The 24,865-nt window shown below is 54.7% G+C and overlaps 8 protein-coding genes across 8 annotated transcripts, besides 2 other annotated features; 4 read left to right on the top strand and 4 right to left on the bottom strand.

The window, feature by feature from the left end:
• Window positions 1–1,827: part of a sequence feature (possible transcribed region) that runs on past the window's edge.
• Window positions 1,098–1,786: a sequence feature (possible transcribed region).
• Window positions 1,828–2,647: 820 nt separating the features above from the next.
• Window positions 2,648–3,322, bottom strand: CYME_CMT473C (hypothetical protein; the record flags this gene model as incomplete). Its single annotated transcript, XM_005539383.1, has 1 exon — window positions 2,648–3,322. The coding sequence occupies one exon, from the start codon at window positions 3,320–3,322 to the stop codon at window positions 2,648–2,650; it is 675 nt and encodes a 224-aa protein (XP_005539440.1).
• Window positions 3,323–6,081: 2,759 nt separating this feature from the next.
• CYME_CMT472C (similar to FKBP-type peptidyl-prolyl cis-trans isomerase) lies at window positions 6,082–6,756 on the top strand (the record flags this gene model as incomplete). The annotated part of the gene is made up of 1 exon (XM_005539382.1): window positions 6,082–6,756. One exon carries the CDS (start codon window positions 6,082–6,084, stop codon window positions 6,754–6,756), a length of 675 nt encoding a protein of 224 aa, XP_005539439.1.
• A 74-nt stretch (window positions 6,757–6,830) lies between these two features.
• CYME_CMT471C (UDP-glucose dehydrogenase) lies at window positions 6,831–8,306 on the bottom strand (the record flags this gene model as incomplete). Its single annotated transcript, XM_005539381.1, has 1 exon — window positions 6,831–8,306. The coding sequence occupies one exon, from the start codon at window positions 8,304–8,306 to the stop codon at window positions 6,831–6,833; it is 1,476 nt and encodes a 491-aa protein (XP_005539438.1).
• Window positions 8,307–9,971: 1,665 nt separating this feature from the next.
• Window positions 9,972–11,741, top strand: CYME_CMT470C (hypothetical protein, conserved; the record flags this gene model as incomplete). Its single annotated transcript, XM_005539380.1, has 1 exon — window positions 9,972–11,741. One exon carries the CDS (start codon window positions 9,972–9,974, stop codon window positions 11,739–11,741), a length of 1,770 nt encoding a protein of 589 aa, XP_005539437.1.
• A 1,933-nt stretch (window positions 11,742–13,674) lies between these two features.
• CYME_CMT469C (probable tyrosyl-DNA phosphodiesterase) lies at window positions 13,675–15,522 on the bottom strand (the record flags this gene model as incomplete). Its single annotated transcript, XM_005539379.1, has 1 exon — window positions 13,675–15,522. One exon carries the CDS (start codon window positions 15,520–15,522, stop codon window positions 13,675–13,677), a length of 1,848 nt encoding a protein of 615 aa, XP_005539436.1.
• Window positions 15,523–17,109: 1,587 nt separating this feature from the next.
• Window positions 17,110–17,403, bottom strand: CYME_CMT468C (hypothetical protein; the record flags this gene model as incomplete). Its single annotated transcript, XM_005539378.1, has 1 exon — window positions 17,110–17,403. One exon carries the CDS (start codon window positions 17,401–17,403, stop codon window positions 17,110–17,112), a length of 294 nt encoding a protein of 97 aa, XP_005539435.1.
• A 946-nt stretch (window positions 17,404–18,349) lies between these two features.
• On the top strand, window positions 18,350–19,399 carry CYME_CMT467C (probable GDP-fucose transporter; the record flags this gene model as incomplete). Its single annotated transcript, XM_005539377.1, has 1 exon — window positions 18,350–19,399. One exon carries the CDS (start codon window positions 18,350–18,352, stop codon window positions 19,397–19,399), a length of 1,050 nt encoding a protein of 349 aa, XP_005539434.1.
• A 3,480-nt stretch (window positions 19,400–22,879) lies between these two features.
• CYME_CMT466C (similar to transmembrane calcium/manganese transporter Ccc1p) lies at window positions 22,880–23,779 on the top strand (the record flags this gene model as incomplete). Its single annotated transcript, XM_005539376.1, has 1 exon — window positions 22,880–23,779. One exon carries the CDS (start codon window positions 22,880–22,882, stop codon window positions 23,777–23,779), a length of 900 nt encoding a protein of 299 aa, XP_005539433.1.
• Window positions 23,780–24,865: the final 1,086 nt, after the last annotated feature.

Raw genomic sequence — 24,865 nt, 5'->3', positions numbered from 1 at the left:
AAAGACTTAGGTACAAGAAGGTCAAAGATTGGACGAGCGAAGAGGCCACAAACGCGCTTCCGTTCCCGGATAGGAACTTTTCTTTGCGCTCGCTGAATCGCCTCTACCGAGCGGAGCACCCGAGACCACGCCAGAGCCATTGGCTCGAGTCTCGTGTCGAGCGCTGGTGAACGCGAATGCCTCCGAGGCGGGCGAACGTAAGCACAAACCGGAATGCCGAAACATTGAGTGTCACCGAATGGGTATTTCTTTGGAATGACACAGATGCCCGCAGAGCTTTCCATTTTGAGGGGCGACCATACAAACGCATCACATCAAGATGAATCTCGGGTGTCGTGCCGCCTGTTACATCCAGCTCATGCATGGAAACGCAACCAAGGGCGTCTCGAGAGAGACAGATAGAAACAGAGAGAAACACTTTCTCTGGGCCGCCGTCACTCGACCGTTCGAGGGTGTCGACGTTCTCGGCCCGCCAAGTGATATAGAACGGAAAGCGAAGATGAAACTGGCGGTCGAGATCGCCGAAGACTTGAAGAGACCCATTGACTAGGGTTTGTCTCTGACTGAAGCATAGGTGTACGACGCGCTTGGCGCTTCCTCGACGGCGCAAACCTCTGGAAGAGGGTATAAACGCTTCGAATACTTGGCGAGAGCAGGATACAGAATGCAGAAGAGGCGAGCGCCACCCCAGGACGTTCTGTCTGCTGCCGACGAAGCGTGGCTTCACAACTTGTTACGTTCGTGTCAGTTACTTGGCCGTCATGGGCACTCTGCGACGCCACGGCGTTCTGAGAATGAAAGAAGTCGAAAGGAAATCGAGGCGGGAAATAAAGAGGAAGGTTTACCAGCAAAGCCTCCATATCGAAGCTGCCGAAGCAATGAACAGCCCAATAGGTTTCCGTTTTCTCTCGGATGGATACGATGTCAGTGTGCAACCGAGAGCATAGTCGAATATTTCGAGTCGAATGGGAAACGACGAAAGCCTCCTGTCTCTGAAACGCAACCAAAAGCTCGTAGGCGTGGAGCCGGGTTTTTCCGGACGCAGTCACCACTGCGGACTCGGGCGCCGGTTCAGAAACGCGTCATTTACACCAGCAGAAGAAAGGACCTCGAGGCGAGGATCGCGTACAGCGCGAGGAAAACGCTAAAAACAAGAATCAACAGACAGACATACGGACGGACGGACGACGTGACTGCTTGTCTCCGCATTTGCGAGATAACAGACTCGGAAGCTTCCGAAACTCGTCTGCGGCCGTATTTGAGCATTCTTCCGGAATGACTGCGAGACAGAGCTCGTTCTGGATACCAGCGCCTGAGGTGCCATTCGTTCCACGTTCGACCAGAGGGCAATCCATGGATGTTCAGTCTCTTCTGGTACCGAGTGGCGAAGAGTCGGTCATCGAGCTCGGAGAGCGGGATGAGGGCGCCAAGCGTCCGATATCCCGTCATACGTCCAGTGCATGGGCAGCGATAACAAACAAGTCAACGGGAACGCCTGATGTGCGTATGGCGGACCTCTATGAATGCCGGACGTCGCTGCCGTGTTGGCGGTGCGCAAGTCGCCTCTCGAACACGAACGGAGCGACGACGTGGGTCATCACGAAGAATGAGTCGAGAGAAAGGAAAAGAAAGGAACTCGTACATGTCTCGGATTCACAGAGCACTGCACTGCAAGTGTGTCAGATGCGGGAGCAGCGCGGACTCTCCCAGCAGAGGTACCACATGGAACTGTGGCGACGACAACGCGTGCCACAACATCCTGGGGCTGCTGCAGGTCGGAATGCGAGGCAGTCGACAACCTGCACCGTTTCGCCGCGCGATAAAAAATGAACATCCTGTGACTGAGGCAAAAAGCCGTGGCATCCTCGCAGACCAAAGCGTCTTGATGCGAAGTATGGGTTACGTTACCTTGGATCTCGTATATAACGAGCATTATATTCTGATAAAGTCACGCGCGAGAAACTGACATGAAACGCCAATCCGACGATTTTTGCGTATGCCTGTGTGCAGTCGCCTAGTGAAAATCGGGAAACACGAAACTCCAGAGTCAAGCGTCCGTGTGAGTTCGCTATGAATGCTAGTTTTGCGTACTAAACGGTGTTTAGGCAGGATGCCCAATTGTTCTTCCTCGAATGAACATGAATTAAGCGTCTCCAAAAGTGCAGCAAAGGTGTTCCAGACGATGTGCAGAAATCGGACCGGTATCATGCTCCGCCCGGAGACAGCGGGTGCATGCGGCGCTGGAAACTACGAACCATCCCAGTGCTTACACGAAGCACCAACTGTTTCAAGTATAGCCCTGGTCTTCGAAACTACCCTTGAACGTTGCAGAACCGTCCGCTGGAAGCGCTGCACAACCGCATGCCGGTACAGGTCTCGCTTCCTGTCAAGAGTCGCGGAGCTAGACGCGCAGACCCTTGAGCGGTACGCTCGATATTTTGGTCCGTCCCATACGCAGCAGCGATGCCATGAAAGAACGCTGGTCCCCGTGGCACTTGGTGTCACGAGATCATCCCAACAGGACGAGCGCAACATTTCACAGCGTGTCGGACATTTGAGGGCGTGCCTGGAGCCTTCGATGCTATGAATATCTTGGTTTCGAGGCGCATCCAGGCCATGCGTCAAACGACGAGCCCCCGGGACATGCCTAACTGTTGACTGCGCGCTCGCGAGCTGACGGCGTCCGTTTTGGCGTCGAAGTTTTCATCCGCTGTGCAGCAGCTTGCATCACGCCTTGACCGCCTTTCTCAAGCAGCGCATTCAACAAAGTTGCATCGTAGATTTGCCCCCGCTTTCGGTCAATCTGGAAAAACGAGTTGTATCCGCGAATGCCGAATGTCACGAGGTCTTCTTTAGTAGCAGTGCGCCCAGTAGCGCTGGCATGTAGTTGAAAGGTCGGAACCTCCAGCACCAACCGACTTGGTTGATCTTCCCGGCCCGAACGGAAGAGAGAGTGAGTGACGATACGAGCTCTTTCCGCAAAGTCTCCGACAAACCTGATGCTTTTCACGTTCCGTTTGGCGTAAAAACTCATCAGCTGCAGGAAAAGAACCGAAACGAGCAGGCCACCTGCAGGCCACCATGTCTGATAACGACTCGAGGGACTGTGCGTGTTTTCCGTGACGCTTCTCGTCCCAGGCGCGTCCTCCTCCGTGTCTTGACTAGTAGCAGCGGTTGCTTTCGTCGACGCGCCGCTATTCCGCCACGATACCGCACCGAAAGCAGCCCAGGCAGCGACCTGAAAGACACCGACCGCTCCGAGCACGCGCAAGAGCGGAGCGCTGGATTTTTCGTAGACAAGAATACTTTTTCTGCCGTTCATGGCGTCGCTCGTGAGTTTCGATGAACCGAATGTTTGCAGAGACTGCCCTCAGCCATGAAACCCTTGAACTTGGACACAGGAAAGCTGCTGCCCTGCGACTTTTTATAACCTTGGAAAATAAACCGAACCGCCAGTCTCCAAAAGTGCGAAGACTACTGAGAATGGCGTGCCGAAACTCAGCGCTGCCCCAGGGAGCCTCTACCTTCTCCACGTTGCAGAACGGCGTTGCCGTGCAGCGCAAGTGCTCGATCAACGTAACTCGCAAAGACTATCGGCTATCAGCGTGCCGGGTACAGCGCTCTCTCGAGAGCTCCTACCTGCTCCCGGCAGCAGAGCGGTGTTCCAATAAAGCGAGGGAGCTCTAGTAACTGGCTCGTACTGCAGGTGTCGAGCGTCTATGGACGGCGTCGATACGATACCATGATGCGCTTCGCCATTTTTGTGCTGAGAGGCGGTACTCGCTGGGTTCCACACGAGCGCCCCAGACACCGGTTTTTCGCCAAAAAAGTGGTTACCGGTAGCCCGGCGGTGGCGGCGGCTTCAGTCTCCTGTGCATAGTAGAGAATTGATCGGTCTCATGAGCAGGATACGATTGTGTCCTGGTTGCAAGCGTTGGTTCTTTGGGAGTCGACCAGCGCTCGATACGCCGAAGCGAGTACCGAGTGGCCGCACGGAGAAACGCGCAGAGCCGCCGGACGTACTTACAGCAGCGTTAGCACCCGAAAAAGTAACGCTCGAGCTGAGCGAGGAAGTGCTCGCTCGTGGCGCGGAACTCGCCCGGGCGTACAATAAACAGTGCTTGCGTCGTGAGGTTATGCTACAGCAACGCCTGCTGCGACTGGCGCGCTCTCGAGACGCGGCGGTTGCAGAGCTACCGCCCGATCAGCAAGTTCTGGCTAAGGAGCCCGACCTGAGTGTTCCAAAGCGGCCGCGTTGGATTCCAACTGAGACGCCCCCGATTCCGAACTATCGTCGCGGCGCAGGAGACCAATCTTAAGGAACCTATTCGCTGAGTACAAGGCGGAGAGTCGGAGCCTCTGACCGACACCACGGACGCCAGCATCTTCACACCGTATCCTACGCGAGCCAATGTCCTGAACGCGGTCCTGAGCAGGTCGCAGGCGTCGACTCTGGTGCATGTTGGGTGGCGTATCTCCGGCGTCGAGTTCGCTCAAACGTCATCTGGTCGGATGGCTCCTCGTTGCACCGCTAGGAGCATGTCGAGCGATTTTTGCAGTCGCTATGGCGGACGTTTTCCATCATTGCGATTCTATGTGTGAGTCGCATCATGACGAGACACTCATTTCAGAATAAAATGGAACAGGGTCTTCTACGCAACTCGGACGTATACAGCAAGGTTCCGGTCTTTTCACACAGTTATGGACACCAGTCTTTGAGAAAAAACATCGGGGAATGCTTTCTCTTCCTCGCTCTCTTATCTACGACTATAAATAAGCCGCTCAATCGTATCCATCGAGCTCCGTTTTCAGCAGTCGAGGATTGTTCGTGTCAGCAGTCACGTCCCGATTTCGCTGCCCCCAGCTGTATTCAGTGCGGTTCGTGCACATGCCGTCGTTGTGATCTACGCTTCGTATGCAATCCACATGCTCCTGGTATACAGCCCCGATCCGTGATTCGCTGTTGTGACGGTTGACTGCGGCCAGGTCTTCCCAGATGTATCCGGTTCACGTGCTCCAGGGGCTATCCTGTGACGTGTGACCGCTCGGTTTGGCGCCTGGTTCATGCCCTTGACGAGAACAGAAGGTCCCCCTCGATGCCAGCGCCGGATTCCGCGCCAGGTGCATCGCTCGATGGTCACGGGCTTCTCTAGGGCGGTTTCCGAGTGAGTAATCTGCCTGCTGAAAACGCAAGCACACGCTGCTCCATTCGATCGAGGATTTGTGGAATGGTATCTTGTCTATGATGAAACAAGGACCGAAAGAAAATCGAGACTGGGGAGTACACCGAGAATGTTCGATCCGTCTGCGCTCGCCTCACGCCAAGCGGTGACGCATGCACCAGTGGAGTCGATCGCTGCGATCACTGAAGTTCGTCAGAGTCCGGGCTCCTTTTCCGTATGAATCAAAGAGACGTCAGCCTTCAGGAGCGAATCCCGTCTGCGGAATTCTACTGCTGTCGTATGCGGTTTCATCGTTAGCCACAAGGAGAGGCTGATTTGTTTTTCGAACGGAATAGATGATTCCACATCATATATGTTGTCAAGTTTTGGCATGAACTTGTGAGATGCTGTTTTCGACGTCAATTCACTGGCGTGCATTGCAGCGCCCATGAGTCACCTTGAAACAGAACGATCGAAAACATGAAGAATGCGTGCTATGAATACGTTTCACTTAAGAAACAGTAAAAGGATGGACGCTTGCACTTCCGAACCGGGTGATCCTGTTATTTAGTTTACGAATCCTTGTTCGCGTGCGTCGCGAATCATCTCGATGCCGGGGTCAGAACGACGTCCCGCAGAAGAGAGTCTAGATGAGCAAGCAAAAACGACAACCGAAAATTCTAAAACTACGGATCAATCCACGAGCCCTTCCATCATGCTCAAGTCCAAAGCATCGATCCTTCAACGCAAAACCTAATTCAGGAGCGAAAGATAGCGGCACATATTCGATAACAAACAAACCGTCCCATCTGGTGGGTGTAGGCGATCGGCCGCTGACGCATGTGCGCACCAGCAGCATCCTTGAAGACGCACTGTCCTGCAACTGCTGCAGCCGTTTCGAGCAGGAACACGGAGTGCTATGGTTTTCGTCGGTGTGCAACCTGTGCCTGGGCACGGAGTCGCCCTCAACGCTAGGAACCTGCAGAGGACTCGTTCTGGAAAGGAGTTGCCGCGAAAGCATCGTAGCCGTTGCTTCCTGTCGGCTGGTAGCAACGGAAGAACGACTTTGCGAGCAGCCCTGCCGCTGGCTCTATCGCTGACCCGACGTCAGTTGCTAGAACGCCTTTTATTTATGGCTGGCGTGAGTGCGTGGCTCCGGCTTCCGGGCTTGGAAGGCGCACGAGCGGCAGGCACTACGACTCCTCAAAAATTGGACCTCTCAAAGTTCGTGCGCGATCCATCCGGTGTGCTCTATCGCGACTACAAGGAAGGCACTGGAGCTAGCCCGAAGGACGGCGACCTCGTGGTCATCAACTACATTGGGTACCTATCGGATGGCACGATTTTCGATAACACAACTGCAAAAGGGCGAAAGCCGCTGGCATTCATTTTTGGTAAGAAGCAGATGGTGCCGGGCGTGGAGAAGGGAATCGAAACCATGAAAACTGGTGGCAAACGTCGAATAATCGTGCCCAGTGAACTAGGCTTCGGAGAGCGGGGCGTCTGCATTGAGGGCCAAGGCTGCCTCGTTCCGCCAAATGAAACGCTAACTTACGACGTGGAGCTCATGCGCGTCAGTATCGCACCGTTCTAACAAATGTGGTTTTACTGGGTTCATGACAGGGAGCGCATCAGCGCCATAGATCCAGTCAAGTCGCTGCGTACGCGCTAACGAAGTTGAATTCGCGAGTCATCCGGGCTTCCAATCGCATAACATAAAAATCCGATCTCGGAGAGCGCTTTGAGGTCGCAGACGCTCCTGCCGTCGAACAGAAATGCCGGTCGGCACATGCTCTTGTACATTTTCGAATAATCAAGGGTTCGAAACTCATCCCATTCGGTGAGGATCACAATTGCGTGGCTGCCGGCGGCGGCCTCGTCGGCAGTAGCGGCGAGCGTCACATAGGCAGCGAGCTCGTCGCGCGTTCGACGGCATCTTCGCGTGAGATCAGACCAGATCTGCTCGGCTGGCACCTGGGGATCGTAGATACTCAGCTTCGCGCATTCCTGCAGTAGACTGCCGCAGACATCAATGGCGGCGCTCTCTCGGGTGTCCGCCGTGTCCTTCTTGAACGCAAAGCCGAGAATCGCGATTTTCTTGTTTGTGGCCGTGTTGTAGAGGCTATGCAAAATTCGCGCCGTGAATCGCTGTTTTTGCCAATCGTTAATGGCGATCACCGAACGCCAGTAATCTGCGACAACATTCAGACCAAACGACTCACACAGGTAAACAAGATTAAGGATGTCTTTTTGGAAACATGATCCGCCAAAGCCCACGCTGCACTGAAGAAAGCGAGGTCCGATGCGTCTGTCGAGGCCTACGGCGCGCGCGACTTCGTCGATTTGTGCTCCGCTTAGTTCACACAGCGCCGAAATGGAGTTGATCGATGACACGCGCTGGGCCAGAAATGCGTTCGCGACGAGTTTGCTCAACTCGCTCGACCACACATTCGTCGTGAGAATGCGCTCGCGAGGAACCCAATAGGCGTAGAGCTCGACGAGGGCTTCGAGCGCTTGGCGCCCTCGCTCGGTTTTCAGGTCCCCGCCGATGAGCACGCGATCAGGCTCACAGAGATCGCGTACCGCAGTGCCTTCTGCCAAGAACTCCGGATTCGATAGGATCTCGAACGAGGTCCTGCCACACGCTTCGAGGATCGCGCTCAGAGCCTCCGCTGTGCGTATCGGTACAGTGCTTTTTTCGACGACGATTTTGGGTGTATCGGCCGCAGCAGCAATCTGACGAGCCGCCAGCTCGACGTAAGTGAGGTCAGCGGCTGCGCCCGCCCCGATACCACACTCCTTCGTTGGTGTGTTTACGGCCACAAATATTATGTCGGCCCACTTGATGCCGTCATCAATAGCTGTGGAGAAGTGTAAGTTTCGCCCGCGAGCAGCGAAGACTAACTCCGAGAGACCAGGTTCATAAATAGGAAGCCGCTCCGAGTTCCAGGCGGCAATGCGCTCCGCTGAGAGGTCAAGCACCCGCACTTGTACAGCCTCTGGAGGAGTCTTTGCCGCAATGACTGCCATGGTTGGTCCTCCTACGTATCCAGCACCTATGCAAGCCACGCGCAGGGGCTGCGAACCTGGCATCTTGAAACGTGCCTTGTAGTCACGAACACGTCTGGGGAAAAACGTTCGCATCGTGCGGGATTTACGGCCGCGCGCCGCCGCTCGCGGTCAAACGCAGCCTCGCGCGCACACGCACACGTGTTCAACTGAAGCGCCGCCAGGTGACGTGTCCGCATGATTTCTGATCGGCAGGAGGTTCGCATGGACCAGGGGTGTAATGTAACTCGGAGGTAGGTGATTGATGGATACCTCACCGCGCACTGAAAAAAAACACAGAAAAAAGTAAGAAAAGAAAAATGCGCCTAATCGGAGAACGCTGGCCTATGTAAACGGTTTGTCAGTGAAAAAAATGGACCAGGGGTCCCTGCGATTTCGAGATGGACGTCAGCAAGTGGGAAACCGTCTATCATTTCGTACCCTAGCTCCGAATTCTTTCAGCTGCCACCACCCGTACAGTCTCTACAAGATGCTGGTTATTTAGTACGTTTCGCCGACACCGAGCCTGCTGGGAGCGTCCGGTTCAGCGCTAGTCGCGCCGTTGCCGATACAGCACGGAGACGGATTGGCTTTCCCATACCGCTGGGGCGTCTGGTCGAGGTATGGTGCACTCGATACGGGCTGGGATTTCAATGTCAATTCGGGATCCAGCCGGACGTTCTCATAGATCTGGAACCGGCAGCGGCCGGAAACGACATGTCGGGAGACCTCAGCGACCGGGACGACGCTTTGGCGCAGGCAGCGCACTCCTCGTTCCAGAAAAGGACTGCTTTGCGGACGAGGTGCGCAGGTCTCGCCACAACACCCGCCAGTGTGGATCACGTGAGGCACGAGCTCGATAGAATCATACGGCTCGCGGGATCTTCCGTCCTGAACCTGAACTTTCGAACGTGCGCAAAACTTTCCTGTCTTTCATTTCTTACTGTATAGGGGAAATACATTATTTTACTAGTTGCCAGTTACTGGGTGGTGTCTGCTCTTTTACAGATAAACAAGAAGAGAGAGAAACAAAGCCTGATGCACAAGACGATTAACGGGAACGTAGACCGTACACAAAACGACCCCATTCTAGGAAATATGCCATGAACCAGACTGCCATTTCTTCTTGGCGGTAAATGCTTTCCAGTGAGAACGGTGGCCTGGCTACTCGAGACCCCAACGAAGCGAGTGGTCTCTGGTGAGATTCGACTCTCTCTCGCTAGCCCTGGAAGCAAAATCGTTCGCAATCTCTTCGATTAGCAGGTATCCATGTGACAAGAAACTCCCCGAAAACGGGGATGTGCAGGTGGCGACGCGCCGCAGTTCGAGGAATGTCGCCAGCTAAGAACCGCGGCGCCATGGAAAAGACAACTATTAATGCTTTATTGATGAGCATGCCTAGACGCTCCAGGATATACAGATGCTTTTGGTTTCCGGGGGACGGCATCGATCCCAGCGTCATTGCAGATTCCAGCAGGTCGCGTGCACCGGCGTCGTGTTCACCCGTCCCGGGTGTCAACGTTGCACCGATCGGACGACGCGTCACGCCTGATCTGTGCGCAGGCGACGGCACCGACTGCGGCGTCAGAGGTGCCAGAGGCGAGCGGATCTGTGCAGCGCTTGGCGGGGCTCCTGCCGAAGGGAAACTGCTCGGTGAGCTTCTTCTCGCTGCTGGGGCGCTATGGGGGAGGGGTGCCAGACGATTAACCCACGCTGACCTGTACACGCGCAATTCGAAGGTGGTGTTGTTGGTGCTTAGTTATGTTTTCAGGAGCCTCAGCTGCGTCAACTGTGCTGTGGGTGCCTCTACAGCGATGGGACTGTTCCCGAGGCGCTCGTAGCTGCTATGCGCCGCTTGTTCCCGTTAGTCGCAAACGACCACACCGCGCATCCGTGTACATCGACACATGCTGCCATTTCGGGAACAATGGTGGCCCCCAGAGTGACCAAAATCAAGCATCTCGCGCTCGTGACCTCTTCCAGAATTTGACCAAGCGCATTGGACGCTTTGCGGTGGCTCTAAAGACTCGGTCGCGAGGAACACCTTCAAAGGAACCACAGACTCACGAGAAAGCACAAAATCAGGCCACGGAAACTCCAGTTGAGAGTCCAGAGGTGTCGCGCATCTTTACGCAGGTATCAGGGGAAGATTCATGGAACACGAACGCTCCAGAGCTTGCTCACGGCACCGCGGAAGCTTTTGTTCGAGCCCTATGCGCCTACGGCCTCGCACGCGATATCGTGGAACAAATCGCGTTGCAACCGGTTCCGGCAACTTGGCCTTCCGCGCTAGAATACTTGGCGGCTTTTGGATGTACACCGACGAACTTGCAAGCTTTGCTCGAAAGAGACATGAAGAGCCTCGAGGTGGAGACAGCGAAACAACTTGGAGCTGCTGTACAGCAAATATCTTCCGCGAGCTCCATCACTGCTGCCGAATGCTGGAACCTCTTGATGGATCCGATGATTCCCCTCGAAGTATGGTGCTCTATTCCAGAGAATCAGAGCGAACAGCTCCGGCAGCTCCGACGCTTTGGTCTTGACACTGCCCAATTAGTGCGGCTTCTGCTCTTGGAGCAGGCGCAGCGTCGTCTTTGCGACTGCCAGCAGCTCGAGACCATGCTTACATTTCTGGTCCAGAATCCGCCGCAGGGCTGCGGCTTTGAGCCTTCAAGCGATATTCTCCGACGCTTGTTTCCGCGTGCACCCTGGCTGTTGACTGATTTTCCAATGGAAACTGCGGCAGCCGCTGTGCAGCATCTCTGTTCCTGCCTTGAACTGAATTTTGCGCCGTATATTCGCCAGATCGTTTACGCGCATCCCGAGATATTGCGAACGGACACTGGACAGATGCAAGCGATCGAAGAATTTCTGAACGCAAGTATCCAACTTTCGTCGAAGAGCATCGCGGCCATGGTTCGCTCATATCCCCGCTGCCTGACTTTATCGCTCACACAAGTTGAGCGCGTCACAGAGTTCCTGCGCGATCTCGGCCTTACTACCGACGATCTGAACAAAGCGTACCGCGCGTTCCCGGCACTGCTGGCCCTGGACATTGACCGGAATGCAATGCCAGTCGTCGCACTGTTGCGCGACTGGGGAATCGCAGATGTCGCCACGATGGTTCGTGGGTTGCCACCCCTGCTTGTTTATGATATCCACACAGACATTCAACCAAAACTGAAATTCCTCCGCTCTGTCATGAACATGGATACGAAGAAGGTGCTCGAGTTTCCGGCCGTTTTCTCGTACTCGCTGCGTGATCGTATTGCACCTCGTTTACTCTATCTGCGCCGCCTCGGTATTGATGTATCTCGAATGCGCCTCTCAGTGGTGATTGCACCATCGGACGTTGATTTTTGTCGCAGGGTGGCGCGCACGTCAATGCAGAACTTTTCCGCCTTCAAAGAGGAGTTTAATCAACTCATTGAGAAGCGTCTGCAACAAGTCGCTTCGCAGCAGCGCCTCTCGACGGAACATTCAGACGTGATGGCCTCAGCGGCACGCCAGAGCGATGCAAAGCCCCACTAGCGATGGCGTCGCAGCCTCCCTATACGAGCAGGTCTCCATCGTGCGTATCAGCGGAGCGTCTGGATGTTTTTCGGGTTTAGACACGCTCTGTGCTGACGCGACTGGCGACGCGCTCTTCCTGACGGCCACGGGATGGCGAGCACGAGCGCATGTGGAATGTCTGGCATCCACGCGGCCCGACGAGAAATCATCAGATCCGAATGCCGATCCTGAAGCGCCCACGCGATTGTCCACATGAAAGTCGGTGCATCCAGTGCTGGACTGGATTCACATGACCGTTGTTCTTTCTGGAACTGCACAAAACGAGAATGATAGCCAAGCCGGGCTTCCGCGCTTCATCGCTGGCAAGCTGGCGCTTTCACAGCGAATAGGATACAATCGGCACAAACCCGCTCCTTCAATCACCTGCAAAGCGTCCCCGGACTGGAACTGCGACGAATCCGTCGACCTTGGACATCAGCAAACAGCACCTCGGTCGGAATCATGGCCGAATGGACTCGCAAGGAGCAAGCCTCTGGAAATCGACCACTGCAACCAGCACATGACGAAGAGATACCTCAGACGCACCCGGTACTTGCGTCTCTGAGTGGTGCCTCAGGTGCACCGGAAGACACGCACAGCACGATGGACGCGCGGGCATTCGTCAACGAAACTCGCGCATCAGCGCTGCAGGCGTACCAGGAATGGGCGCTATGTCCAACCTCACCGGCCTGATGCGTGCGCCCGACCCTGTACCCTGGCACGCACGCACGCACGCACGCACGCACGAACCGGACACCTCAGTGACGCTGGATGGCAGCGATCTCCGAGTAGGGACGCGTGCATCGCATCGCCTGCATCGCACAGCAGCGGGATGGTGGCATACATATCCGCATCCGGATGCAGTTCGGGCGGAACGATTGCATCTAGCGATGAAAAAAAACCAATGACCTATTCGGATACCGCGCAAGTTCCTGTTGTGACTCGTCTCATACGAGTACGCAGCGGAACACGACGGCTCTATTGGCAGAGACGAGGTTCTGTTGAGTGGAACGCAGCTCTTTGATGTGGTGCGTGGTATCGGTAGAGTGTAAATTTTGGTAAAGCGAGCGTAGTACGCTTTCAGAGATGCTCGTCATGTTGTTTACTGTGTTAGCGCGGCTGCATCGATTCTCCGCTGCCGTCACTCCCTCGCCATCGTTCCCGATCGCTGCGTTCAGTGTATCGTTTATTGCTCATCACACGCGCATTCACTAGTCTTCGCGATTTCCTCAGCACATAAGCAGCGGATTCGTTCCAAATGTCATGACTGGATCGAGAGCGATTACGCTTTCGTATCAGCAACGACCAGACATGGAAAACTCGCTGCCATGCAGATGCGAACGCACCTCCGGACGGAGTCATGGCCAACCGCAATGGAATCCCAAGCCATCAGGCATCCATCAGGTATGATGAAGCGATCCGAGTAGCGAGCACGTGTGTGCGATATGAGCCTGGGAATCTTTCGGTATGCGCTGGAGTGCACGTTAGCGGAAGATTACTATCGCCGGTAGCGGGACCGGAAACGCGTCCGCTGCTGCGTTGCGTCATCGTTGCTGATGCACCGACATTGTCATTTCGACTCGCCACGCTGGATCCTGGCACGGCACGTCGCTTCATGGAGGTAGAACGTTTCGTCCAAGGTGCATTCGCGCATGCAATGCATGATCAGTCCGATGATACCGATGTTCCGGCCATTCGTCTGAGCGTGCAAACGTAGAACGTGCTTGGAAAACGAAGTACTTGCCGCTTATCACTCTACAGAAGCGCAGTGCCGTAAATCGACCACTGCGAAGCCTGATCGCCTGGAGTCTATTTGTCGAGCGGCGACATGTCTCACTGGAGATCATGATATGCGTTGGTGCATTCAGAGCCGCAGCTGGCGACGTGAACAGCACCACCAAGCGATTTCGAATCAGATCATGGCATCACTGGACCAGGGTTGGTCCAGACGCTCCTGGTACCGAGCGCCGGCGCAAGCACCTGGGGTGTACGGCAGGGGGAGCAGGATAATAGAACGCGGCTCGTTGAGCTCTCGCTCATTCGACCTGTCTGCATAGTGTCGCAGTTCTCTGTACAGTTTGGGAGTCGCCAGATATCCGCTAGTGAACAGCACACCAAGCTCCCAGTTCATGCAGCGCAGGAGACTTCCCTGCTTCTGGGTAATTCCCCAGGCAGCGGGTGTTACATTCGCTGAGCCCAGGTAGCAGTAGAGACATTGGTCAGTCCGAGTGTCCCAGCAACTGATCGTCTTCATGTGCGGCATGACACTGGTTCGCGCACACCAGTCAGCATTCCAGCGAGTCAGTAGCTGACGGATTTCTGGATCCAGAAACGCTTGCGCGCGGGCAATCAAACCCATGCCGCTGTCGATGCCGACGATGCTTGTCAGGACCTGAGTTCTGGTCGGCCATACCAAATACACTTGAGCTGATCCCTCAGCAAGCTTCGCGAACACCGATTCCTCGCCAACACCACCACCACCACCATCACCACCACAGAGCGATCGGAAGAGCTCCGATGTAAGCCAGTAACGAGCAAGCGTCTCCGAGGCGGCTCTTGGACAACGAGCATCCACGGACGAAAGCGAGCTGCCTTGCAACACGAAAGCGAGCGAATTCGGGTGCCGGGCCGCCTCTGTACAATGGCGCAAGCTCGAAGCAACCAGATTTGCTAAGCGTAGATGTCCGAACGCACACACAGCATGAGATGCGGTCCGGCTCGTTTGACTCGTTCTGCTCTGCCCCGAGATTCGATGCCAACCGGGCACCGATGATACCAGACGAACTCCGTCCACAGCGCTGTAATCGCAACACGTCATGAGCCGACGAAAATGCGACACAGCGTCTACGAGAGACGCCGCATCTCCCGGGGCAACCATCGTCCCGAAACGTCGAGCGCTCGTCACGCCGCCGTGCAGGGCCCGTTCGCCGGCCCGGATATACGCACCCAAATACTGCTGGAGATCCGCACAAAAGCCGGTGTTCGGGGATGCGCTGCCAGCTCCGCGCAGCGGCAAATCCACGGCAAATATTCCTTGACATTTGAAAAACCAGTCGTATGCGATGTCGTTACTTGTATGAATCACGAGGCGAACCCGATCGTCTCGCAAGCGTAGAATCATAAACTTGCTGTGATGGACGCCGCCGCCACCACCACCAGCGCCATCGACGCGGGCACTTAACGAGTCTGGACCCTGTTCGCATGCACTTGGAGCGCGTCCGCTGAACAGCCCCGATACGCCTAGGACTCGCGTGCGTTCAGCCAGGGCATGCAGGTGATCCCGAACCCAGCCTCGAAGCGCTGCTATCCGCGACGGTGCATCCCCGGTGATCAATACGAGCTGTCCCGTCGTTTGGTACAGGGACGGGCACTGGTCGAAGAAGAAGCTCGCGTCATAGTCCGCGACGAAGTTTGCGAGCAGTGCGTCTGTGATGCCCGGAAACGGCTCCCGCGAGACTCGCCGCGGAGCAGCACCGTCACTCGAGGGCCCGCTGCGGCTCACCGGGCACGTCCCTGAAGAGCAGCCCCGGAGCAGACGCCCATCCTGGAACAACTCGGCGAGGCTCACGACGTATGGTGCATGTGCACCGTTCCGCCCGTCGTCGACGACGTCCATCTGGTTGAGGTAAAAGCCCAGACAAGAGTTGCCCAACTGCACATCACTTTCGACGATCTCGCGCTCACTTGCCCGTGTACCAAGCAACCGCTGCCGTTTCAGAGCGTGCTCTTGCCTCGCGTCTCCTACACCGTCTTTGCGCATTTTCTCGAGTCAAAGACCGTTTCTCGCATAACTACGAATAAGTGGTCTTGATCAAACACCAGTCTTCGGAGTCCGTTGTGCGTTGTGCTGTTTGCCGTCTTCAAACAGCCGCGTAATGCGGCAGGAAGCGCCATACATGCATACGCAAAAATCGTCGGATTGGCGTTTCATGTCAGTTTCTCGCGCGTGACTTTATCAGAATATAATGCTCGTTATATACGAGATCCAAGGTAACGTAACCCATACTTCGCATCAAGACGCTTTGGTCTGCGAGGATGCCACGGCTTTTTGCCTCAGTCACAGGATGTTCATTTTTTATCGCGCGGCGAAACGGTGCAGGTTGTCGACTGCTTCGCATTCCGACCTGCAGCAGCCCCAGGATGTTGTGGCACGCGTTGTCGTCGCCACAGTTCCATGTGGTACCTCTGCTGGGAGAGTCCGCGCTGCTCCCGCATCTGACACACTTGCAGTGCAGTGCTCTGTGAATCCGAGACATGTACGAGTTCCTTTCTTTTCCTTTCTCTCGACTCATTCTTCGTGATGACCCACGTCGTCGCTCCGTTCGTGTTCGAGAGGCGACTTGCGCACCGCCAACACGGCAGCGACGTCCGGCATTCATAGAGGTCCGCCATACGCACATCAGGCGTTCCCGTTGACTTGTTTGTTATCGCTGCCCATGCACTGGACGTATGACGGGATATCGGACGCTTGGCGCCCTCATCCCGCTCTCCGAGCTCGATGACCGACTCTTCGCCACTCGGTACCAGAAGAGACTGAACATCCATGGATTGCCCTCTGGTCGAACGTGGAACGAATGGCACCTCAGGCGCTGGTATCCAGAACGAGCTCTGTCTCGCAGTCATTCCGGAAGAATGCTCAAATACGGCCGCAGACGAGTTTCGGAAGCTTCCGAGTCTGTTATCTCGCAAATGCGGAGACAAGCAGTCACGTCGTCCGTCCGTCCGTATGTCTGTCTGTTGATTCTTGTTTTTAGCGTTTTCCTCGCGCTGTACGCGATCCTCGCCTCGAAGTCCTTTCTTCTGCTGGTGTAAATGACGCGTTTCTGAACCGGCGCCCGAGTCCGCAGTGGTGACTGCGTCCGGAAAACCCGGCTCCACGCCTACGAGCTTTTGGTTGCGTTTCAGAGACAGGAGGCTTTCGTCGTTTCCCATTCGACTCGAAATATTCGACTATGCTCTCGGTTGCACACTGACATCGTATCCATCCGAGAGAAAACGGAAACCTATTGGGCTGTTCATTGCTTCGGCAGCTTCGATATGGAGGCTTTGCTGGTAAACCTTCCTCTTTATTTCCCGCCTCGATTTCCTTTCGACTTCTTTCATTCTCAGAACGCCGTGGCGTCGCAGAGTGCCCATGACGGCCAAGTAACTGACACGAACGTAACAAGTTGTGAAGCCACGCTTCGTCGGCAGCAGACAGAACGTCCTGGGGTGGCGCTCGCCTCTTCTGCATTCTGTATCCTGCTCTCGCCAAGTATTCGAAGCGTTTATACCCTCTTCCAGAGGTTTGTGCGGTCGAGGAAGCGCCAAGCGCGTCGTGCACCAATGCTTCAGTCAGAGACAAACCCTAGTCAATGTGTCTCTTCAAGTCTTCGGCGATCTCGACCGCCAGTTTCATCTTCGCTTTCCGTTCTATATCACTTGGCGGGCCGAGAACGTCGACACCCTCGAACGGTCGAGTGACGGCGGCACAGAGAAAGTGTTTCTCTCTGTTTCTATCTGTCTCTCTCGAGACGCCCTTGGTTGCGTTTCCATGCATGAGCTGGATGTAACAGGCGGCACGACACCCGAGATTCATCTTGATGTGATGCGTTTGTATGGTCGCCCTCAAAATGGAAAGCTCTGCGGGCATCTGCGTCATTCCAAAGAAATACCCATTCGGTGGCACTCAATGTTTCGGCATTCCGGTTTGTGCTTACGTTCGCCCGCCTCGGAGGCAATCGCGTTCACCTGGGCTCGACACGAGACTCGAGCCAATGGCTCTGGCGTGGTCTCGGGTGCTCCGCTCGGTAGAGGCGATTCAGCGAGCGCAAAGAAAAGTTCCTATCCGGGAACGGGAGCGCGTTTGTGGCCTCTTCGCTCGTCCAATCTTTGACCTTCTTGTACCTAAGTCTTTTCGGTGATAGCAGCAAGGGAAACAAACGATCGTGTGACCCGAGTCAAGGGTCTCCAGAGAGAATCCCTAGCATGCGGAGGTTCGCAAGGGCGTTGATTTCCTTTTCCAGTCGCTAGCCCAGGATGAGTTTATACGCGAGACGAAGGCCTTTATCCGTTTGCGATAGCGCTCTCGGAGGAAAGACTTCAGCTTCAACTTGATATCCGGAACTTTTCCTTCGGTCACTGGTACGCACTCGTCGTCCATTCTTTCAGCGGAGGAATCGAGCGACACATTTCCTCTGGACACCAGACAAAGTATTCCATCTATTCCAGCAGAATCATTTTTCCTTCCCGATGAAACGCATCTTCATCCGCTAAATCGATCGAGAAAACCGCTGATTCCCAGTACCTTTCTGTTGGTACAGAGCAAATGCCCCAGTTTCGACAGCACACTACTCTCGATGCCCCTACGATGCGCTACCCAAGCTGGCATTGACGTTGAGATGCGCTCGAGTCCCGCCTTCAAGGTCAGGCTTCATTACCAGTGCCAACTGTACCAGCAGCACGATCGCCGCGGCGGCCGCTGCTAGCGCGCGTGTCCACCCATCGTGGACGCTGGCGAGCGCGTTCACAGCGCTACACACAGTACTTCGTTTCACAAAACGTAGCGGGGTTCTTAGAACGCTAGTTTTTCGTTGCTTTCTAACTCCATGGACAAAGCAACGATCTTCAACGGAGATGACAAGTTGAACTTGGCGACCAAGTCGACTCGAATCGCGGTAGCAGTCGCGTCGTACTGGATCATCTCCATCGCCATGGTCTTCCTGAATAAGGCCGTGCTGAGTCAACCAGGTACCAGGGTTGACGCACCACTCTTCGTGACCTGGTACCAATGTCTCTGCACTGTTGTTGGGTGCTATGTTCTGGGAGTACTGGGTATTGGTGGCGTTCCTCGCTTCGAGGTGCAACGTGCTGTTTTATGGAAGATGCTTCCACTCTCTGCAGTATTTGTCGCAATGACAGCTACCAACAATGTATGCCTCAAGTACGTCGAGGTATCGTTTTATCAGGTTGCAAGGTCACTGACGGTAGTTTTCAACGTGCTGCTTGACTTTCTGATTCTGGGCCAGCGTACGTCCCTGGAAGCTATGGTCTGCCTCGCCGTGGTGATTTTCGGGTATGTGCTCGGCAACGACCAGGAAGTGCGCTGGTCACTCATGGGTGTTCTGTTCGGGCTAGCGTCGTCGTTTTTCGTTGCGTTGAATTCAATTTTTGTGAAAAAGAACTTGGCGCATGTCGATAATAACCCATGGAAACTGACACTGTATAATAATCTGAATGCGACTGTGCTGTTTGTTCCGCTTATCCTGCTCACCGGGGAGGTATCGGAAATTTTTCAAAACCCTACGACCAGAACGCCTCTATTTTGGACGCTTATGAGTGTAGGTGGGATGCTGGGCATCGCCATCAGCTTTGCTGCGGCGGCGCAGATCAAATGGACGAGCCCTCTCACCCACAATGTCTCGTGTACGGCAAAAGCAGCCGCTCAGACTTTCTTGGCCTTGCTCGTCTACCGAAATCCGATTACGGTTCTCGGCTTGCTCAGCATATTCATCGTGCTGGGTGGTTCCCTCGCGTACACCATGGTGAGGCGCTCTGAGATGATCGCTGGTAGCGAGCGATCGTCGCGAAGCGCCGGACTGACGACAACTGCGAAGGCGGAAGAACCAGCACATCCGACCTCGATTCGCGTGAGCTGAAGACAACAAGCCGCTGAAGATAGCCTGCACAAGAATGGCAGCTTGGTTAAGAGGAAGGGAAGCTCTCCAGCTCGAGAGCACTCGACTCGCTGTCGATGATGGTGTGCCATACTGAAGCGCAGAGCTTGTTGGTCTCGCAGGAGGAGCTGGCCCGGCCGGCGCTATGCTTGCGCGGTCCTGTGGAGCCTTATGTGCTCAGTGAAGCGGATCATGCACAGCAGACCTGTGCACGCGTACGAACTTACAAACTCTAGATGATGTGCCGCATTGTTGGAGTTCCGAGTCGCTGGCATCATGGCTCGATTTGGGTCAGCGCCCTCCGATGCCAGTTGAGGTGAATGCGGTATGACCGCTTTGCCTCTACAGCGACGGACCTGTCGAAAGCGATGCATATTTGTGTCACTGAGGATGTTTAGCGCACAAGAGCGTGCTTAGAATGGACTAGAGCACCGCCTGGCTCTGGCGCGAGGTCGACGATGTGCAGAATTGCCAAGTGGTCGCTTTTGAGGCAGCGTCACCGTCAGAACGCTTTGACTGCGTAAAAGATCTAAAATAAAATGCCGCTTCACAGAGGTTTCATGCAAGGAATGCGTGTGACAAGATGTCTGTGCAAGACAGGGCAATGTCATTGCTGCACTCGTACACCGCTTGATCGTGCAGCTTGTGTGCCTTGTGCACCGTCGGCACGGCTCGTTAGATCAATGTTAGCGTGAAATGTAACGCTCTTCCTAGCAGACTCGGACGCGCTCAGTGAACATTCGTTCTTTCTATCCATATCATCACCAACACAGGCCTTTGCCGGCGCTTTCTGCGAATGCTTCCGTTTCCTGCCTGTGATCTCCGGGATAGAATATGTTGGTTGCTGCTGCATCCCCAGCGCCGGCATCGGCAGACGAAGGATGTTAATGATGATGGCAGGGTTCAAGTCTCGAGTTCGATACCTTGAGCTATTGTTGACGCACTACGTTCAAGGACGGAAGTTGCAGTCTACGCTTCGCTTGCCAGTTGCATCTTCTTTTCATACAGCCTCGGTGCGCCCTCCGCCGCAATGACCCTTTACGATGGCCACTTGTTTCCATCCATCCGCAGTGACGCCTAGTCTGGGCGCCGCCCCATGGTGTGTGAACACTTGCTTCATCTCTCGGCACACATGCGTGATGAGTAAAGAAGGTACTCCTCCATGCTCTTCTCAGCTTAGGCGCTCGGGGCTTTACGCTAAGGTAATGAGCGTGCTCTGGGCGATACCTTTGGCGAATACTCCGTCCGCTGCACGTGAGAGCGCACATGATGCCGCTCGATAACGCGCTCTCCGTGTTCTGGGCACTCTTCACAAAAGAACTGCGAATAAGGGTGACGGACTTCAAAGTACCGTAACCATTCGTAGACATCGTATCCCCATCTTCCATCGATTCACAGCAATACGGTCAGCACTTGTACGACTCCATTCTGCTTCACTGGCTCGCGCATTGAACAGTTATCTTACCCGTTTCTTCCGCTGTGATGGAAACCGCAGGTGTGTGAGCTGAAGTAACCGCTGTATGTGGGATTCGGAGGCTCTGCGAATTGTGGCTCCAGAGCGTCGTCTGTTGATACACAACGCTCGCACTCGTCCTCGGATCTCACGGAAGTGCAGGTGTAGAGTCTCGCTCTCCTGGTTCCGGCCCGAGTTACACGGGCTTCGGAAGCAAATTCGTGAGATTACGCTTCTCCACTGCTAGTGGTTCTTCCGCGTACTTGCTCTTCTGAGCAGAAATGCGTTTCAGCTCTGAGGTTGTCCTTAAGCATGGCCTTCGGCAGCAGTTCATGACGATGGATACGTCCACACCGTCGGTCACGAACGAAGACGACACGAATCCTCGCCGTATGAAGAACTTCCTGTCCCGCAGCTCTCTTCCTCCTGGCGTCTTTCTTTACCATCCATACCTTTTCCTCTTGTAGTTCATATGTGCCATAGAATATTCGGGCCAAAGCAAGCATAGTTCACTTCATGAACCAAATTGCATCGATCAGCTCCTCTGCTTCGGCGCCGCTCATATTCTCCATCGAACGTACCTGTACCGCCAGTGCGGGGGTGCTCCCTCTGCAACGTAGAAAAACTGGTGCGCATCGAGGTGCTGGTGCAGACGACAAAGAGCTTTTCGCGAAGTTGTTCAAATGCTTCGTACCTGCTCACAAAGCCCTACCCGTTCTTCGCCGTCTCCTCTACTTTACGAGGAGCCATAGATGTGGTCGTTATACTCCATGTTTTTTCCCGCTGAATTTTAATGCATCGGGGCACGCTCGCACCGACACTCGCCTTCTCTCTGAGTGTATTTGCGATTCTCTAAGTAACTTTCCATCGCTTTCTCGATCGCGAGCCCTCAAACGGACAGGAACACGCCTTAATGCTCGCTTCCCTGTGTGAGCAAAGGATCAACGCAGCCGTTCGTGGCTGATGGAGATAGGGAACGGCTTCTCAAAGAGCAATTTGTCGAAGAACAGGGTCATAGATGCGAGCGATCCGTCTCTTGACACGTGCGCGTAGAAGTGGCCTTCGGTCATGGTAAAAACGCTCTCGAATGGATTGAAGCAGTGCGTTTAGGCTGGCAGCGTGTGCAGCTCAACTCAATTCTCAGATGCGTGCTCCTTAATTACTCCTGAGTGATGGAAAGCGAGGTTTCTTTCGAGCAGGACAAAAACATACGGAAAGTACAAGCCACAAAGCCTGCTTCGACGAAGGTTGAGGTTTTCAACGATTAGCGTTTTTTAGTCCACCACGCAATCGGCCTGCAGCTAGGGATGATGTTGTCGTCATATTCGTGAGCATCCTCTTCACGAACGGCGATTTGCCCCTCTTTGAACACTTGTATACAAGACTAGTATTTTCCCATGATAAAACCGTATCGATTGACACGGATATCGATCTCTCCTGTAATACACTTGCGCATTTCTGTACGTATTCGATGGTGTATTGATCAATGTGTGGCATTCTTTCGTAGAAGCGTGCATATCTCGTAATTCACCCGGTTCTCTTCATGACCGTTCGTATCATCGGTACGGAAACTTGAAATCCTTTAGCTTTTTAGTTCTAGTTATCAACACATATACGGAGTGGAATGCATAGAGGGGAAGGCATTTGCGTAGGCAGGGGTTTGGTAAGTTCTGTTTTACTTTATGACTTTCAGGATGAGGGCAGCGAGAAGGCTCGCTCATCTACTTGCTGATCGGAGAATGTTCAGCAAGTACAAGTAAGGCTGTTTTTCGCAAGTTCGTAATGAATTTATCACATCTTTCCTCGACCTTCCTTGAATCCAGAAGATAATACCCTTTTGCTCAGTACCAACAAGAAAGGCGAGCAAAGCGCAAGGCGCATCCCGTCACACCCTTCCCAAGATTCACAGCAGAACGATGTTGCGACGCTCTCGTCGGCAGCCAGCGTTGCAAACGTACTAGTTACAGGGCCGCTACTTGTCTCTTCAGCGGCGTGCACGTTGTTCAGGCATGCAGTCACAGCGTGACGTGGAAAATGGTACTTGCTGGAACCCAGACACGGCCCCATATAGCGCTGTTGGTGAGACGACTGGTTTGCGGGCTCCGGAGTTAGCGCAGCTGGCTGCTACAGGCTCCGTGCGTCATCAGCACCCTGTTCTGCATAGTTCACGTGCTCGCCAACTGATTCTCGAAGCTCACCATGCACGTCATCAAGAGAAGCACAGTGACTCGTCAGGCGCTGTGCAAGATGCGATTTTGGGGGCGGCAGACGGGCTTACGGTACCGTTCGCGCTAGCAGCGGGTCTCTCTGGTGCGTTCACCAAGTCAAGCTACATCGTTCTGGCAGTTTTATCGGAACTGGTGGCGGGCGGTATTTCCATGGGTCTTGGTGGTTGGCTCGCCGGCCGTTCCGAGGTGCAAACCTTTGAATCGGAACGGGAACGTGAAGAGCGCGAGGTTCAGCATACACCTTTGGCCGAAGAGGCAGAAATCTATGAAATTTTCCGCCCCTTTGGTGTTCCGGAAAGCGCTATCGAGTCCGTCCTCGCTCACTTCCGGGAGCATCCGCGTGATTGGGTAGACTTTATGATGAAGTTCGAGCTTGGGCTCTCCGAGCCCGACCGCAACCGCCCATGGCGCAGCGCACTGACAGTAGGCGGCTCATATGTGCTCGGGGGCCTTGTTCCGCTGATTCCGTACCTGCTCATTAGCGATGCGCGGGAAGCTCTCATGTGGAGTATTCTTTTCACGTTTTTAGCGCTGCTCCTTTTTGGCTGGGTGAAGGCTGGGTTTACGGGGCAGAGTCGTTGGAAGTCGGCGATAGAAACAGCAGCTGTCGGTGGCTGCGCTGCCGCAGCAGCGTTCGGCGTCGCCCGTTGGTTCGACTCGCTCACCTCTCTATCCACGTAAATGGTGTCTGCATGCTTGCGTTCCCGAACTTGATGAACTGCGGGTTTTAGCCGTCGAATGGAAGCGTACGCGGGCCTGCGCATTTCGGAACGGACTCGCTAACTTTCATAGGGAGATATCTGGTGCATGCGCGGTACTGCATCGTTCCAGTGCGGCGAACGGGCAAGGCTCCTGTCCCAGAGACCGGGGTTTGGATTGCTTCTCGGTTCAGCGCAGCGCATTCAGAAAGCAGAAAAGCGCGTTTGGCGACGGTGTCTGGCGGGGACATTGCGGTGCAATCGCTGTGGCAGTTCGGGTCGTTGCATATTGGAGCTCGAGGGGCCGTCGAAAACCGAGCGGTACGATCCACACGTGCATTGGTTCTTGTCGTCGAATTCGTCGCTTCTGATGAATCGCTGCGGCTATGCCGTACAACAGCGGTAAACCTACTTGGACAGGTCATGATTCATGAGTGGTTCTGTTGCGATCCTTACGTCGCAAGAGCGTGAACACTTGACAACCGTCTGATCTGGTACAGTTCACTGCAGAGACGAGCGCATGCGCTACACAGAACGGTACGGCGTCGCTCTTCCGAAACGCATCGGAATCTAGGTCGTAGCTTCGAGATCGGTTCGGGGAAACGGAGCGTTGCTTTTGAGAGCGGTGTCGAAGAGCGTCATGCTCTCGATCTGCGTCATCGATGTCATCTACAGTGACGCCCGCCACGAGAGCGGGTCCCAGTTCTAGTGGAATCCACAGAATAGCGAAAATCGCTCCCTCGCGAATGCCTGGGACCGTACCCAGTTGGACTTGAAGCGAAACCGTGAGCGCAGAAGCCAGTGCTGCTTCAGCTACGACCTAACCAGGCCATCGCGAATGACAGCTAGATCAGAACGTCACGCTTGATTCCGGTCGTTTCCCAAAATGCAACGCAGACGATCTCTATCAGCGATATCGATACAGAGCATTGCAGTACCTCGCAATCAAGAATGTCTTGTTTGCAGTGCCCAGAGGACGGCGTGTGCTCGTCATGCCCTCCGACGAACATGAAAGCGTACCGGGCCAGTTGCCGCACTGTACAAGGGGTTTTTTATTCGGCGCATGCGC

Source organism: Cyanidioschyzon merolae, chromosome 20, assembly GCF_000091205.1.
Source record: "Cyanidioschyzon merolae strain 10D DNA, chromosome 20, complete genome".
Classification (NCBI taxonomy): domain Eukaryota; phylum Rhodophyta; class Bangiophyceae; order Cyanidiales; family Cyanidiaceae; genus Cyanidioschyzon; species Cyanidioschyzon merolae.
This window is presented reverse-complemented; position numbering and strand designations above follow the sequence as displayed.